General features: G+C 31.8%; 1 protein-coding gene across 2 annotated transcripts in view; it reads left to right on the forward strand.

Annotated features, from left to right (window-relative positions):
* INPP5F (inositol polyphosphate-5-phosphatase F) overlaps positions 1-17,353 on the forward strand; it is a 99,146-nt gene that overhangs the window by 68,387 nt on the left and 13,406 nt on the right. For both annotated transcript variants that reach the window (XM_051981546.1, XM_051981548.1), the window contains exons 4-13: positions 1,442-1,570; positions 2,007-2,174; positions 2,519-2,575; positions 7,291-7,489; positions 8,513-8,692; positions 9,991-10,058; positions 10,552-10,676; positions 11,561-11,638; positions 12,641-12,761; positions 13,856-13,984. In XM_051981546.1, the coding sequence (XP_051837506.1) occupies positions 1,442-1,570; positions 2,007-2,174; positions 2,519-2,575; positions 7,291-7,489; positions 8,513-8,692; positions 9,991-10,058; positions 10,552-10,676; positions 11,561-11,638; positions 12,641-12,761; positions 13,856-13,984 (1,254 nt within the window). The remainder of the gene's footprint in view (positions 1-1,441; positions 1,571-2,006; positions 2,175-2,518; positions 2,576-7,290; positions 7,490-8,512; positions 8,693-9,990; positions 10,059-10,551; positions 10,677-11,560; positions 11,639-12,640; positions 12,762-13,855; positions 13,985-17,353) is intronic.

Raw genomic sequence — 17,353 nt, forward strand, 5'->3', positions numbered from 1 at the left:
ATGGTATTTGAAAGGCCAGCAGCTGCAGTGAGTCAGAAAAAAGATGCTAGCAAGGTTAACATTGAATATAAAGAGTTCATTAAGTCATTGTGTACATCAAACAGCTTTAAAAAAAAACCACCACTGTGTACAGAGCAGGCTAAGATAAACACAGATAAATGTGAAATGGCTCTTGTCCTCAAAGTGCTTAAATTCTATCAGGTATTAAGATCCAGATGGCTCAGTAATAAAAGATGAAACAAATGAGTTCGGAAATCATTCAGTAAGTTTATATTAAGCACTTCAATGTACCAGGTGGTGTGCTAGATGCTGGAGACACAGACATACAAAATGATCCAGCCCTCCTCAGAATGAGCTTATGTTACAATGGGAACCATGATAAGTACACATAAAAGTATGTGCAGCATAATGTTTAACATATATTGGATTGTTTGCCATTTAGGGAGGAAAGTAGGGGAAAGGGAGGGAGAAAAAATTGAAACTATGCATATGTTTTCTTTGTTTTTTTTTTATTGTAACTTTTTTTTGACAGAACATATGCCTGCATAATTTTTTACATTATCCCTTGCACTCACTTCTGTTCTGACTTTTCCCTTCCTTCCCTTCACCCTCCCCCTCCCCGCCATGGCAAGCAGTCTTATACATGTTAAATATGTTATAGTATATTGTAGATATAATATATGTGAGCGGAACCGAATAATTCTCTTGTTATGTCTATGTTTTCAAAATAAAAAACTTTAAAATTAAAAAAAAATTTAAAGGGAAAAATATATATAGGATAAATAGAAATACTACTATATACATATATATTATACACATTTGTATATATATGTATAATTATACACTTTGCAAATTAGAAGATTTTTGCAATAAGGTGAAAGGAATGAGGGCTTAAACTATGGATAGGTGTGTGAGTAGCTGGAAGGGTTGTAAAGGTAATAACAATATTTGCAACTGATGGATATGTGAAGTAAAGGAGCTCATATTTTTCCATACTAGAGAATGAACAAAATATTTTTAAAATAGGAAACTTCATTTACAATGACACAAACTGTCAAATATCTGGGAATTTATTTACTTAATATATTTATATGATTTTAAAAAATAGATGAAAATACTAGAATCAAATGAAAATGATAACTAGAATGACATTCAGTAGCTTGCAGTTCCTGATGAAGAGAATGCTTGTATTAATGACATTATGAGTTGAAATTCATAAAATGGAAATTCACAGTGAAATTGAAAAATATTAATTAACAAATAAATTAGTTTATTATTATTTTCTGTTTTGCAATCACTGAATTTCAAAGTCTGTGTTCAGTTAGTCTCCTTGCTAATCCTTTAAAATTTGGGCATCAGAATTCACTAGGAATCTTAGTTTATTTTAACTATTGATTTAAATATTCATCATAAATAATGAATTTTATTTTTAATCATTCAGCTTTGTAAGAAGCACCATTTTGGAATTAACAAGCCAGAGAAGATTACACAATCTCCTGATGACTCAAAGTTTCTACTTAAGACCTTTACTCATATTAAATCAAATGTATCTGTTCCCAATAAAAAGAAGGTAAGGAGTTGCTTCAATTTGTTTAGGTTTTGTCATTAGTTTTGACTTGATTTATATTATAAGGTAATTTAATGCAATTATGTTCAAAAATAGATTTGTTCTATTTAAACATTTTTTAATAATTCTTTTCTATAAGTAGAATAGGCACTGGAACTGTTGTTTTATTGGTATAACTTTCACATGAGAAAATTTCATTCTTCCGATGCAGATTGACACTTCTCTGCAAATCTATAAAGCCTTTGAGAATTGTCTTAGAGGTTGTACTTAGAGATTACATGCTTTGCCCAGGGTTACCCTGCAAGTATGTCAGGGGCAGTAATTGACCTGGAGTCTTGATGGTTCCAAGGCCACCTTTCATTGCCTATGCCAGGCTGCCTCTTTTTTTTTTTTAAATTATAAATGCTGGATAAAAATTCTACTTCATTTTGCTTTGTAGGTGAAGGAGAGTAAAGAGAAGGAGAAATTAGAAAAGAGATTACTGGAAGAGTTATTAAAAATGTTCATGGATTCAGAATCCTTTTATTATAGTTTAACTTATGACTTGACCAACTCAGTGCAAAGGCAAAGTATTTGTGAGAACAAAAACTTACCACTTTGGCAAAACGTAAGTACCCACTCCTGATTACAACAATAATAACAGTAGTAATAATTGATATTGTGTAGTGCCAGCCACTACATATTTTGTATATAGTATCTCAATGCATTCTAACAACTTCTCTATGAGCTGTATACCACAAGTAGCAATATCCCCGTGTAGACATGGTCCCAGAGGCTGGTCAGGTACAGAGTTAGAATTTGAAGCTAGACCTTTCCTGATTTTGCATCTTGAGTTCTTGTTATATCAGGGTTATACTTTAAAAATATCAATTTTGTGAAACTGTCTCATTTTTGAATTATAAACCGAGGAGAAGTGATCCCTGAACTTTTTTTTCTTTGTGCTTTTTCTAGGTCGATGAGAGATTTTTTTGGAATAAATATATGCTAAAAGATCTAATCGAGATTGGTGTGAGTAATTATTTCCTAAAAAATAAGCTCTGTCATTCCCAAAATTATTTGAGAAAAAAAATGTGTGTGTGGGGGGGTGTTCTCTTTATTGTACTGCCATTATACCTCTTGAAGTATTTGAATTACTTTGATGCTATCAAAATGTTTGCTTATGAAATAGCAAGAAGATTTTGCTACAACATTCCTATAATAGTTCTCATGGCATGGAACTGGAAGAGGCAGTGTAATATGAATATTTGATAACTGTGGGAGACAAGAGGTCACACAGTTGTTGAAAAAGATATTTGTTGTTTGTATAAAGTAGGAATGCTGAGCCTGGTTTTTCTTTTGTGAGGAAAAACATGTAGCTGGCCACATGCTCTTTTTAAAAGGTCCCTTTTAGATCAGTGCTTCTGTTCTTTTCCTCTTGTTCTGTCTAATGCTGGAAAAAGAATGCTTCGGAACTAGAGGACAATGGTGGACTTCTAAGAAAGGAAAACAGCTTCTTATTCTTGTACAGATTTAATTTTTGTTTGTTTAAATCATTGTTATGAAATCAGATTTCAGATGAGAAAAGTAAATGATATATGATAACAAGTAATATAGAATAAAAGATATAATTGATTTCCTGGAATAATCATAAGTCCCACATCATCTTTTCTCGAAATGTTTTCTAGATTTCTTGTAAATTTTCTCATAATTAATTTGATCAAAAATATAAATCTGGGGGCAGCAGGGTGGCACAGTGGATAGAACACCAGCCCTGAAGTCAAGAGGAACTGAGTTCAAATCTGGTTTCAGACACTTAACACTTCCTAGCTTTGTAACCCTGGGAAAGTCATTTATCCCCAATTGCTTCAGAAAAAAAATAAAAAACATAAATCTGAAATTCATTCTAAAATGTTTTAGGAATGAAAAATATAGAAACATTATAATTGATTTCAGAGATAATTATTGAATGTTATGACCAATAATTGAACGCTTGTTATGTGTCTTAAATCTTTCTGGTTTTCTTTTTTTGAGATATTCTCATATCACTTTTGTGCTATTCCCTATTGACTAGCAATATAATTTAATGTTTTTAATTTTTTTTTTGAGTCTTCTTCCACTCCTCAATTTTCAAGCATAGGTTTTATTTTTCTTTCTTCCTCCCTTTCTATTCTTTTTAGACTTTATTTCTCCCCACACACTTTGATCTAGTGACAGTGGCCTCCTTGCTGTTCCTTGCACTTGACACTGACTCATACCTGGAAGCATTTTCACTAGCTGTCCCCAAGCCTGGAATTCTTTCCTTCTTCATCTCTCCCTCCTGGCTTAATCGGTTTCCTTTGGGTATAAGCTAAAGTTGCATCTTCTGCAAGCCCATTTCCAGCCCTTCTTAATCTTAATGCTTTTTCTGATACCTTCAACTTATCCTAAATTAAAGGTTTTCGCGTGGTCTGCTCCATTAGAATATGAGCTCCTTGAGAGCAGGGATTTTTTTTGCCTTTTTTTGTATTCCTCAGTGTTTAGCCCAGGGCCTGGCACTTAAGTGCTTCTTGGCAGACCACCTTCTCCTTCCTTGTGGGAAAAAAAAAATATGTATATCATAATAAAAAATAATAATAAATATAGTATAATAATAAATATGTATAGTCATATAAAGTGTATGTACATAAATGTATCTTTATATAAAAATGTGTCTCATTTTACATTTTTGTCTACTCCCTAATCAGGACATGGATAGCATTCTTATCATCATGCCAGAATCATGTTTGATCATTATGTTTGTTATTTATCAGAAAGCTTATGTATTTCAAAATTGTTCATTTTTACAGTGTTGTTATAAATTGTTATCCTGATTCTGCTCACTTTATTTTACAACAGTTAATTCATTTTGATATTTGTAGGTTTCTCTGAAGTCTTCCTCTTCATTATTTTTTATAGCACAATTGTATTCTACTACATTTACATTTTATTTCATTGTTTCCCAGTTGATAAGTACCCTCTTAATTTTTAGTTCTCAACCATCACAAAAAATAAATATTTTTGTATACGTAAGACATTTTGCTTTTCCTTTATTTTCTTTGGGGTTCTGCTGGCTAGTGGCTGGAAGGTAGGCCTTCCAGAATTATTCCATTTATTTTTACTTTACCAGGTTTTGTCATTGTATCTACTTAATTTATCTTTTACAATATATGAATTATATTAGTCATTTCTTCTTATGTACAATGCATTTGGATATAATGTAGGTTAAATCATTTAACTCATTACCTTCCCAGACACCATGGGCACTAATACTCAGGATGCAGTTTAAAAAAAAAATATTCTAGTGTATTTTGTTAGCAAGGATAGGGACTAGACCTTGATATTGAAATTCCTTCTGCCAGTGTAGATTGACACCTTCCCTGCAATGTGTATTCTTAAGCCACCAAAAGGTTAGGTGGGTTGCCAAAGGTTACATATAATCAGAGGCAGTTCTGAGCCAACATTTCTGACTTTAAGGACAGTTCTCTGTGTACCTTGACACACTGCCTGTGATTAAAAAGTCAACAAAATATTTTTGTGTTTCCATTTGAGTTGCTTTTCAATCAAATGTTAAAGCTAGTAATTTTTTTTAATATTTGTAAAAGGTTTGTGTTATGGCTAGACTAAAAAGAGTTGTTGGTATTGGTAAGTAGGGGTGGAGTCAAGGACAGTAGAGTTAAGAAAAAGTTTCTAGTGGACATTTAAATAATTTTGTGATTGTTAACAACTAGCATTTTTCTAGTGCTTTAAGGTTTGCCAAGCTCTTTATAACTATTTCATTTAATTCTTACAATTAGGGTCTTAATTTTACAGATGAGGAAACTGAAGCAGAAAAGGTTAAGTAACTTGCCCAGCATGAGTGTTCATAAATGTTTGAAGTAGGATTTGAACTTGCATCTTTCAGATTTCAAAGTCTGATACTGAGTTCTTTGTGCCCTCTAACTTCCCTCTATTATGTATTTATTCCATTCAATTATTAAATCTTAATTTAAAAATTTCCTTTAAGAAAATTAATTCTTTTTAATTATTTTTGATTTCCTAATTAGGCATTTTAATTATTTAAGATAAGGTCAGACTTTTGGTTGTTCAGTACTTGAACTGGTTTAAATAAGAGAGCATTCTTTTTTCTTTCAAAGGTGTGAAACTCAAGCCTTTTTAAAATTAATTGTGAATATATTGAACTTTCATATTTATTTCAAAAATTGCGAAACTAGCACATTTCTGCAGAATTGGTTCAAAATTTCACTGAAGTTTTAGGACATGTTGAATTTAAAATCTCGTTTAAGTTACTTATTCTTTACAGAGTAGTCAGCTATTAATAATGGTTGTCATTGTCATAATCTACACAAAAACAAGAAAAAAAGCCTTAACCTCTACCACAATTGAGTCAATTACCCCCTTGGTGACCTAGACAGTTCTCTATGACAGTTGTAGAACAAATGCTGATCTGATTTTATCAAGGGAGTTTCTCTACTTGGGGAAACTTTAAAAAATTAAATGTTATGTTTAACTCTTTCTCTTTTCCTCCAAACAAAAAACTCAGTGATTGAACAAAAGAATTTTTCCCTCTGCAGTATTTTGACACTCTTTATTAAACTTTTTTTTCTGGATATCCTTTTCTTTCTAGCCTCTGTGAATCTGCAGCTCCTAGTTCTCTTATAACCAAATGACTGTTTCTTTTTACTTCCCTTTGTAGGGTCATCATATTTGTCCCACCTCCTGACCCATAAATGTCCTGAATTTTCTTTTTATACTTATTATCTTTGATTGGTTTCAGTAATTTCTATTTCAGATGACTGCTCAAAACCTCTTCACAACTCTGGTTCTCCTTCACTGCCAGCTGCCTGTCTAACATTTCTCTTGGGATATCTCATCAGCCTCTCAAACTCAACATTTATCACATGGTTGTTAAACTTTGTTGTAGTGGAGGGGTTTGACTATAATCCTTGTCTCTGCCTTTTCTCTAATCTCCCATAGCCAATCAGTTATCAGGTTGACTCTCTGTCCCTGTCACATATCTTGTGTCTGTTCTTTTCTCTCTGCTTATGTGGTCACCACTGCATTTCAGATCCAAACTACTTATTGTCTTAACTAGGTTTTTCCATTTATGCTCCAGTCTCAACACGGTTGCCCAGTCTCCTTAAAACTTGGATCTGATTATGGTAGTCTCCTCTTTAGAAATCTTCTGTGACTCTGTTTGCTTGTAAAATACCAACTCCTGAACTAAGAGTTTAACATCTTGCCCAAGATGATTCCATCCTCCCTTTCCAGACATATTTTATGTTCATTTCTATCTTTTTTTGATTCTTGTCAGATTGGCCTGCTTAATATACTCTCCAAATTGGATATTTCCTCTCTTGTTAGTTTGTCTGCTTAGAACTCACTCTTTCCTCACTATCATCCCAGAATCATTAGCTTTCTTCAAAGCTTAGCTCTTATGCTTCTATAGAAAGCTTTTTTTTTAGTCTCGATCTCTTAAGTTGTCTTAGTTTTATTTATTTTATTATATTACATACTGTATTTCCCAGTAGACTATAAGCTCCTTTTCCATTTTTGTTTTGATCTGCTCAGTACCTAGAAGGTAATGAATAAATGTATATTGAATTAAATGGAAGGTTTCTGCTGAATAACTCTACTGGAATAAAATAATGCAACTTAATGTGGTTTTGATTTCAGTACAATTTGATTTGTGTAGGATAGAAATAGAGGAGTATGCATGTTTTTTGCAGACTTCTGAAGTGGATTTTTGGATTATCCCAATCATCCAAGGTTTTGTGCAGATTGAAGAACTTGTGGTCAACTATAACGAATCATCTGATGAAGAAAAAAGCAGCCCAGATACTCCTCCTCAAGAGTCCTCTTGTGTAGATGATATTTATCCTCGATTTCTTGTGGCTCTCATTTCACGCCGAAGTCGGCACAGAGCTGGTAAGCACAAAGTCTTCTGAATTACTAAACATGAAGGTGATCATAAAGAGTTGAAAGGGCAAAGGACAAGATTAGAACCAATGTCTGGAAGATCTTCATTGTATTGCTGCCTTGATGGATCAAGCATAGAAATATCCCTTTGCTTAAAAACACTGCTGAACTTTTCTCTGTTAGAATTGGTTTGATTTGAGGAGATTCTTAGACGTGATTAGAAGTTCCAATCATTTGAAACTAAGGAATAAATATGAATTAGTGATTGGGGAATAGGAGGAGAAAAAAGAAAGGAGAAAAGATATATTTTTTAATGAAAACTTTATAATAGTAATTTAAAAGATATGGCCAATAGTGTTTTTATTATTATTATTATTTGTAGATAAACAAATAAGTAAACTACAGGAAAGTAAATTGGTTTGTATATTTGCAAAACAAATGTTAGTGCTTCTAAGCAATTGATTATGTTTTAATCATAGTAGAACTTCAACAAATGTTTATTTGCCTAAGTGTTTAAAGTGTGTAAAGTACTGTATTATAGGTGCTAAACCTATAGCAAAACTATACTTACAGCAAAACAGTACTTATAGTCTTACATGCATATGCACACAGGTATACAGGTAGAATGTGATAGGTACAAAGGAATAAGAAATTGAAGGAGGAACCTAATTTCCTCTAATATTAAAAAACAAAATCAGAGAAAACTGAATTTGCCTTTCAGATATACTTTTGGGTAATCTGGTTATAATTATAAGAGAGGAATCCTGTGTAATGTCTAAGGTGTCAGTGAAACTATAATGAAAGGGGGAGAAGATGGGTTAAAGTAGAAATTCTTATCCTGAGATCTATGGGTCTGTCATTTTCAGGGTTTCCATCATGATGAGAAGGGGCTTCCCCAGACTAAGACAGGACTCAGTGACACAAAAAAGGCCAAGAACTTCTGGCTTAGAGGAATGTTTGAGTAAAGTAGAATAGCTTCCATGTAATAAATTATTTGCAATTTTTTTTTCTTTTTCTTTTGTCATTTTACAGGGATGCGATATAAACGAAGAGGAGTTGATAAAGATGGAAATGTTGCAAATTTTGTAGAAACTGAGCAGTTAATTCATGTTCATAATCACACACTGTCATTTATTCAGACACGAGGTTCTATTCCTGTTTTTTGGAGCCAGGTTGGATATCGGTACAATCCACGACCACGGCTAGACAAAAGTAAATGGGTCAATTATCTATGTGCTCTGTTAACAATATTATTTGAAAGCATATGGAAAAAAATTGAGACTTTGGAATATGAGCTTTCAAATTGCTGAATTAAACAAGAAAATCATTGTATTATGTCAAATTGTATAGATAAACAATATGATATATATATATATGTGTGTGTGTGTATATATAAATATGTTTTTGCTGAGGCAATTGGGATTAAGTGACTTGACCTAGGTCACACAGCTAGAAAGTGTTAAGTGTCTGAGACCAGATTTGAACTCAGGTCCTCCTGATTTCAGGGCTGGTGCTCTATCCACTATACCATCTAGCTGTCTCCGTGATATGTTCTTTATCAAAAGAACAGTCACAGATTTGCATGTTAATCTTTTAACTTAAATTCCTAAGTGATAATTAGTTGAAGCATGCATTAGATGAAGAGAGCTTTTTATGATGACCTTTAACTGCTGTTCAACTTGAAAGATGAATTAATTGATTACTTGAGTGTATAAAAGGTAAACACAAACAATATTTCTATCATGAGGAAATATTTTTAAATGATAACACTCACCAAAGTAGACTATATTTAAAATTGAACAGAATTTTTTCATTTTGAACATCAGAAAATAGTTCTTCTATTTTAACTTCACAGTAAAATTTCCAACATGCACCATGTACACACAGACACACTGACATACAAAACCTTAAATTTTTTCACTAGTACAGATTTCCAATTATCTGTGATTTTTTTCATTTGGTGAAACTTTTGTCCATTTTTTTCCCATAAGTTTCCATGGAGGTCTATGCAGTGTGCTAGAGACTTTCCTCCCTCTACTCTGTAGTCCCTTTTCTCATTGATGAATTCCTCCCAAATCCTCCATTTTGGGAAAAGAGCCAGTCCGTCCTCTTCATTCCTCTCTCTGCTTCTGACTCTTTGAACTTGGCTACTGTACCCATACTTATAGTATCTGCCAACTCCATGTGACATACACTTTTCAGTTCCCTTTTAGGTATTGTCGTCCCCTAATAGAAGGATATATAAACTGCTTGAAGTCAGAAGTGTCTTTTTTTTTGCTTGAGTTTGTATGCCCAGCTCCTTGCACAGTAACATAAGTGTTAAATATTTTTTGACTGATAGCCCAAGGTAGATGGTTAAAGATGGGAATATGTGTATGTGTGTACACACACACACCACACACACACACACACACACACACACACACACACAGCTATACACATGTTCTCAATGCCTTTCTGTTTTAGATGTACATGGTAAAAAAATTTTTGTATTTTTCCTTTTTTTGTAGGTGAAAAGGAAACAGTTGCATATTTCTCAGCACATTTTGAAGAACAATTGAAAATTTACAAAAAACAGGTTGGTTTTGAAATCTAGTTATCACACTTTTTCATTTTTAGAAATGTTTTATTTTATAGGATTTTTTCAGGTTATATTTGTAATTTTTTAGGAAAAATAATTCATTATTCAAAAAAACCATTTCTACACTGAAGGATGCCATTATCTCATATGTGTGTATTTTATATATACATAAACAATAAAAGAACATTGAAATTGAAACCACATTCTTAATATATTTTGAAGATTATTTATAAATCCAGCAACCAGACTATTTATACATTGTAAGTGATCCAGTGACAAATTCTTATGAATCTATATTTTTGTAATTCCATAGGAAACAAGTTATTAATAGCATGAATTAATTTGATAATTTATGACTGAGGAAGCCATTCTTGCAGTATGTTCCTTGAAAAAAAAAAAAAAAAAAGATTCAACAGGGATAATCTTGAGTTTCAAAGATTTAGTGAAATCTCTTGCCTTGCCTTCCCTTCCCTTTTACTTTCTTTAACAGGTTATCATTAATTTGGTAGATCAAGCAGGAAGAGAAAAGATTATTGGAGATGCTTACCTCAAGCAGGTGTTGCTTTTCAACAATCCAAATCTCACTTATGTGTCATTTGACTTTCATGAACATTGGTAAGGTGCCATCCTTGAAATGTTCTTTGATCCATTGGAATGTAAGAGGCTGTGTGATAAAAGGTAGTTTCACTAACTAGCAGTTATCTTTTTTATAAATAATTGGATTAAGCAATTTCCAAGGTCATTCTCAGTTCTAACACTCTTGAACTCTGAAGTAGTTCTGTTTAATGGAAATCATATTTCTTCTTAGTTTTAGGACAGATATTTAAAATTTGATTTCCACATAAACATAATTTTAATTTTTTTCATTATTTGATCTTTATATATATAGATATAAAATGTATATATTTTTATATGTATTTTATATCTCTGTATATTTTTTGCCTTAAAATGGTTTGGAGAGGGAGTGTGTGGTGATGTGTTTTGTGTGTACTTTCCCTTAGCTATTTCGATTCTAGAGTTTTCCTTCTGTACTGTTCCTTACACTTTGGGGAAAATTTCCTTTTAATTCCTTTTGTGCAAAATCACCTTGGACTACCTATTCCTCTTCTAACCCAGAACAAAACTCACTTCCTTTTACTTTGAAAAAAACTATATAAAACAGGATACTTAATAGTTGTAAATTCAACTTCAGTTTTGTACTATTACATGTATAGATGAGGTTGTATTCTGAACCTCTGTCTCTGGCTAAGATAATTTATACTCTTAATAGGTTGATGTTGGGCTAGTCAGAAAAGGATAAATTACCCAATTTTTCTGTTTTAATATTGTTCTTCATGGGCTTTTAAAGGCTATACTTCATTGAACCATATAAACTGACATGTTTATGTAATTTTTTTCTATTACCTTTGCATTGTATTTTACATATTTCATACTATTATTAACTATGCTAAAAAACTTATCAAAGAGATTTAAAAATACTATTTTCCAATGTATTTTAGCCGAGGGATGAAATTTGAGAATGTTCAGACCTTAACGGATGCCATCCATGACATTATTCTGGACATGAAGTGGTGTTGGTAGGTATTATTTAACAAAGCTAACTTTTTTTTACAAGATTCTAATATTTATGCCTTTTTCTGCCTATTAACATTAAATATAACTTCTGTGGGGTTATTTGATCTCCCAACTTTCATCTTTTTATTTTATGTTCCTAGAAATTTAGTTACTTTGCTTTGGGGAGAAAAGTCGTAAGTTAGATAAATTTTTAAAAAATGGTTTAAATCTCATTGCTTTTTTGAGTGTCTAAGTCTGTCCACATTATTTAATGAAAATAAATTGATTTAAAAGAGTATTGCTTCTTAATCCATATTTTCTTCTTTTTATCAAATGGAGAAACAAAACAAAGATATTAAAGACACCAACTTAAAATTTTAGTGAAAAGGATGATGGTCAATGATATTCATTGGCTACTGAAGCTATTTCATGAGAAATGCCTAGGACAGTGGCTTATATATAGTTGCTTAATAAATAGTAGTGAAATAAATGAATAATAATAGAACATTAAGAGAAAATTAACATGTCATGAAAGATTTAGAATGTATGTTCTGAAGGCATGTTCATTGTAGGACAGTTGTTAAGAAAAAGACATTAAATATTTTGAACATCTTTATGTTCAAATTAGGTTGCTTTGGACTTGAAATAATGTAAATGATTATTCTTCAAGTCAGTAAATAGAAATGAGATAACCACTGAATTCCTCTTCAAACTTATAATTATAGCTTGAAGCAGTTAGAGTTGAACCTAATTAGTAGTCAAGTTTCTTTAGTCAGTTATGTCAAATCTCGATACAATTCATTGTATGCTTAGGTTGGGTATCATATACTCTTAAATTGGTTGTTTATAACTAAACCAATGTAAGTATGCATTTTAGAATTTATATTTTGGGTATTTGTCACTCAAAACTTTAGAATAACCTAAAATTCAGTCAATTTTATCAAGAAGAACAAAATAATATGCTACAAAGTGACAGATTTGCAGAAAATTACACTTTCTAAAATAGCTTCTCTGGATTTTTGAAGGGTTGATCAAGCAGGGATAATATGTAAACAGGAAGGAATTTTTCGAGTTAACTGCATGGACTGCTTGGATCGTACAAATGTAGTACAAGCTGCTATTGCAAGAGTAGTCATGGAACAGCAGGTATGTTTAAATTTGATATTAATTTTTTCCTAATTAATTGTATTGCATTTTAATTATATAATAATTGTATTGCAATTTAGTCTTGAATTTAAGTCTTTTAACTTTTAGTTTTCCTAATTTATAAAGGCAGGGGCTTTTAATTAGTTGAGTCCAAAGATTGTTGACGAAATCAGTGCATTAAATAAATTAAATTAGTATGTATAAGAAGAAAAAACTATTAAAACTGCAATGGAAAAACATCCATTCAAACTGAGTAAAAGTGACTTTTTTCCCTTAATATTTTGTCTAATTACATGCATAGATCATTTTCAACCTTCATTTTTGAAAGATTTTGAATTCCAAATTTTTTCTTCCTCTTTCCCTTCCCTTTCCCTAAGAAAGCAAGCAATCTGATATAGATTATACATGTATTCTCATTTTAAAAATATTTCTATGTTAGTCATGTAGTACGAAGAAAAATCACAACAAAAGGGGAAAAGTATGAAAAAGAAAAAACAACAACAACAAAATGAAACTAGTATACTTTGATCTATATTTAGTCTCCACAGTTCTTTCTCTGGATAGTATTTTCCATCCCAAGTCCGTTAGAATTGTGTTAGATAACTATATTCCTGGGAAGAGCTAAGTCTATCATAGTTGATAATCACATAACCTTGCTGTTGTTGTGTACAATGTTCTCCTGGTTCTGTTCATTTTGCTTAATATCAGCTCATATAAGAAAAGTGACATCTTTATAAATATTAATTTCAAAGATGCAAATTTTGACATTTTGAAACTTGCCAACTATTTATAAAAGTGTCATGTAGTCAGTTTATTTTTCATTTCACATTGATATTTTGTTGTTTCTGCTGTTTATATTTGTTGAAGTGAAATATTATTATGTGGATCTTCATGCCAAAAAATTACATGATGCCATTCCAAGTGTTTTGTTTACATATCTTTGACATGCCAAGTGTTACTTTTCTTATGATATTAAAAAAAACAACGCTAACTTTTTTCTTTAAAAGTACTTATTTTTGTTTGCACTTTGTATTTTATATATGCCAATCTGTGGGTCCTTTGCAACTAATAATTACTGTATTTTTAAACTTTAGCTAAAGAAATTAGGTGTGATGCCCCCTGAGCAACCATTGCCAATGAAATGCAATCGAATCTACCAGATAATGTGGGCAAATAATGGTGATTCCATAAGCAGACAGTATGCTGGAACAGCAGCTTTGAAGGTAATTTTTTAAAATGGAGCATGCATTTGGTCATCAGTCATCTAACAGCTATCAGGGTTTTGTTTAGAAGTAACTTTTGAAAATATCAACCTTGTTAAGTTGAATGAGGTTTTTTTTTTTTTTTTTTTCCTATGTGATAGGGTCTTTGGAACTCTCTAAATACTCAGTGATAGACAATCACATCTCATTATGAATTCACAAATTGTGAAAACTTAGGTATCACGTAACACCCATATTATTATTTATGCACACCTAGAGCTTTAAGGGCTCATCAGTCTTCCAACATTTCATTTTTGGGTGAAATTTTAAAAAAATTATAATAATTAAAGGAGGTAAAATTTAGAATCCTTTTATATTTTCTTGTTTTAAATCATAGGGAAACGTGTTAACTGTGGGGACTTAAATTCAGATTTCTGAGAAAGCTATTTTCTAGTTCTTGTTGGTGAGCTAAGTAGCAATATGTCAGTCCTAATTTGGTGGACCTAGCATAGGTTCATAGGATCATTTAGATTTAAAACTGAAAGGGGCCTTTAGAGATCATCTTATTCAACCCTTTCATTTGAAGATAAGCAGGCATATACTTCAGAGAGGTTATTTGTTCAACTTAAGTTGCACATAAAATTTTCAATTTTCCCAGCAGTTTTTGTCAAATAGTGAGTTCTTATCCCAAAAGCTGGTGTCTTTGGATTTGTCAAATACTAGATTGCTATAGTCATTAACTATTGTGTTCTGTGAACCTAACCTATTCTGCTGATCAACTTCTTTATTTCTTAGCCAGTACCAAATCGTTTTGATGACTGCTGCTTTATAATAAAGTTTTAGATCTGGTACAGCTAAGCCAACTTCATTTGCTTTTCTTTTCATTAATTACCTTGAAGTTCTTGACCTTTTATTCTTCCAGATGAATTTTGTTGTTATTTTTTCTAGGTCAGGAAAATAGTTTCTTGGGAGTTTGATAGGTATAGTACTAAATTAAAAGATTAGGTAGAATTGTCATCTTTATTTTATTCGCTTGATCTATCCAAGAGTGCTTGATAATTTCCCAGTTGCTTAGATCTGACTTTATTTGTGTGGAAAGTGTTTTGTAGTTTTGCTCATATAGTTCCTGACCCTCCCTTGAAGATCAGGATAGATTCCCAAATATTTTATCCTATCAACAGTTATTTTAAATGGGAGTTTTTCTTTGTATTTCTTACTGTTGGATTTTGTTAGTGATGTATAAGAATGCTGATGATTTATGTGGATTTATTTTGTATCCTGCAACTTTGCAAAAGTTGTGGATTACTTCTAATAGTTTTTTAGTTGATTCTCTAGGGAGCACATAAAATTTTCAGCAAAAATAGGATCTCTGTTTTTAGATCTCTGTTCAGGTTCTTTTAATTTAATTGTATCATAGTCACAGTAGGTAATGCGTTGTAGTAGGTAGAGAACTGAATTTAGAGTTGTGAAGATCTGGATTCACATCCTGACTCTGATTTTTCCCTGAACTTGAGTCCCTTGAACCTCTCTGTGCTTCCTTAGTATTAGCTTCTAAGGTATAGCTCTTCAGTTGATGAAATCATTGGTCCTATGCACCTTTGGTACTTCTTTTTACTCCAAGTAAAATTAGTATTTGGAAAGAATTTTTATGAATCTGTGCTTTGATATTTGGTTGTGTGTTCTTATCAATGTGGTTGTTACTTCCACTTACATAGATTATATCTCAGCTTTTCTATTTTTCCTCTGTGATAGTCCATTATGTTTCCTTCCCATACATCTTTTAGGGAGGATCTACTTAGTGCTCTAAAGACCTTATATTAATGCTGAAGCATAATAGATTCTTCTCCAAGCCCTTTTTTGGGTAGCTTTCCATTTCTTGTAAACAAAGAATTGTTAGATTCTAGTTTCTAATCCATTTTTTATCCTTTTTCATTTTTATGGATGAATATATTCTAATCACATTCACAGTTACACATAACTATGTAACTATCCTTTTATCTTAAGTTTTTCCTTTTTTTTTTTTTCTCTACGCTCTCTTTAAGAGTTTGTTAATGCTTTACTTAATGTATACTCTTTTCAATTCCTCTATCCCACTTCACTCCATCCTTTTCCCCCAATGGCTTTATTTTTCTCTTTGGTTTTATATCTATTTGATTCTGTGTGTGTGTGTGTGTGTATCCTTCTCTTCTATGACCAATGCAGATTACAGTGAGACTCAAATATTTTTTCCCTTCCTCATTTTTCCTACTTATAATATACTTCCTTGAATTCCTCATTTCTACAGGATACCTTTCCTCATTATTTCTTTTCTCCCTTCTACAGTATATTCCTTCCCTCTCCTTTTTTTTGAGGTCATCACTAATAATAGAATCACTTTCTAATGATGATAGAGTTCTGAGAGGCTAAATAGATCATCTCTCCATTAAAAAAAATGTAAATATTTAACCTTGTTTAGTCCTTTTGATAGCTTGCTCATGTTTACTTTTTTATGCTTCTCTTGACTGCTTTGTTTGCGTGTCATATTTTCTATCAGCTCTGGTCTTTTCATGGGAATACTTGGAAGGCTTCTATTTCATTAAAGATACATTTACTTCTTGAGTATAATCAGATTTTTCTGGTTAAGTTATTCTAGATTCTTTGCTTTTTGAATATCATGCCAAACTCTCCGCTTCTTTATCATTGTGCCTGTTAAATCTTGTGCAGTGCTGACTGAGGTACTTGAATTCTTTTTTTCTGGCTCATTGCAACACTATTTCCCTTGACCTTAGAGCTCTGAATTTTGTTGATAATTTTCCGGGCAGTTTTTGTTTTAGAGTTTCTTTAGGGAGGTTGTGACTACATTCTTTCCATTTTTACTTTACCTTCTGGTTCTGAGGGTATTTTTTTAAAAAATGATTTCTTGAAATAGTATGTTTAGACTCTTTTGTTGTTGTTCAAGACTTTTAAAAATATTTTAGTTTTTCTTAAGTTCTCAATCTGTTTATCTAAGATGAGGTTGTTTCCATTTGGCCAGTTCTAGTTTTCAGTAAGGTTTTATACCTCTTTCCAAGCTGTTGAAATTAATAATTCTCTTTTCATATCTTTCTTCTCCAGGTCTTTCTTCTTTTCCCACTTTTTCTTCTACAAGTCTCATTTGGTTTTTTTAAAAAAAATTTTAGCTCTTTTATAAAAAACTTTTGCTAGGAAGTCTTATAATTTTGTCCAGGCTATATATTTTTTTCTTTTAAGGCTTTGCTTGTAGATATTTTCATATCATTCTCTTCTGTCCATAATAACTCTTCTGTGGTTGAGTTTTCCTTTTTTTTCCCATTCTTCCAAACTAATTCTTGACTTTGGACTTAATTTTAGTGCCAGGCTCTATATTTCTGGTGGAAATGTTTGGCCAGAGAG

Source organism: Antechinus flavipes, chromosome 2 (genome assembly GCF_016432865.1).
Source record: "Antechinus flavipes isolate AdamAnt ecotype Samford, QLD, Australia chromosome 2, AdamAnt_v2, whole genome shotgun sequence".
Lineage (NCBI taxonomy): Eukaryota > Metazoa > Chordata > Mammalia > Dasyuromorphia > Dasyuridae > Antechinus > Antechinus flavipes.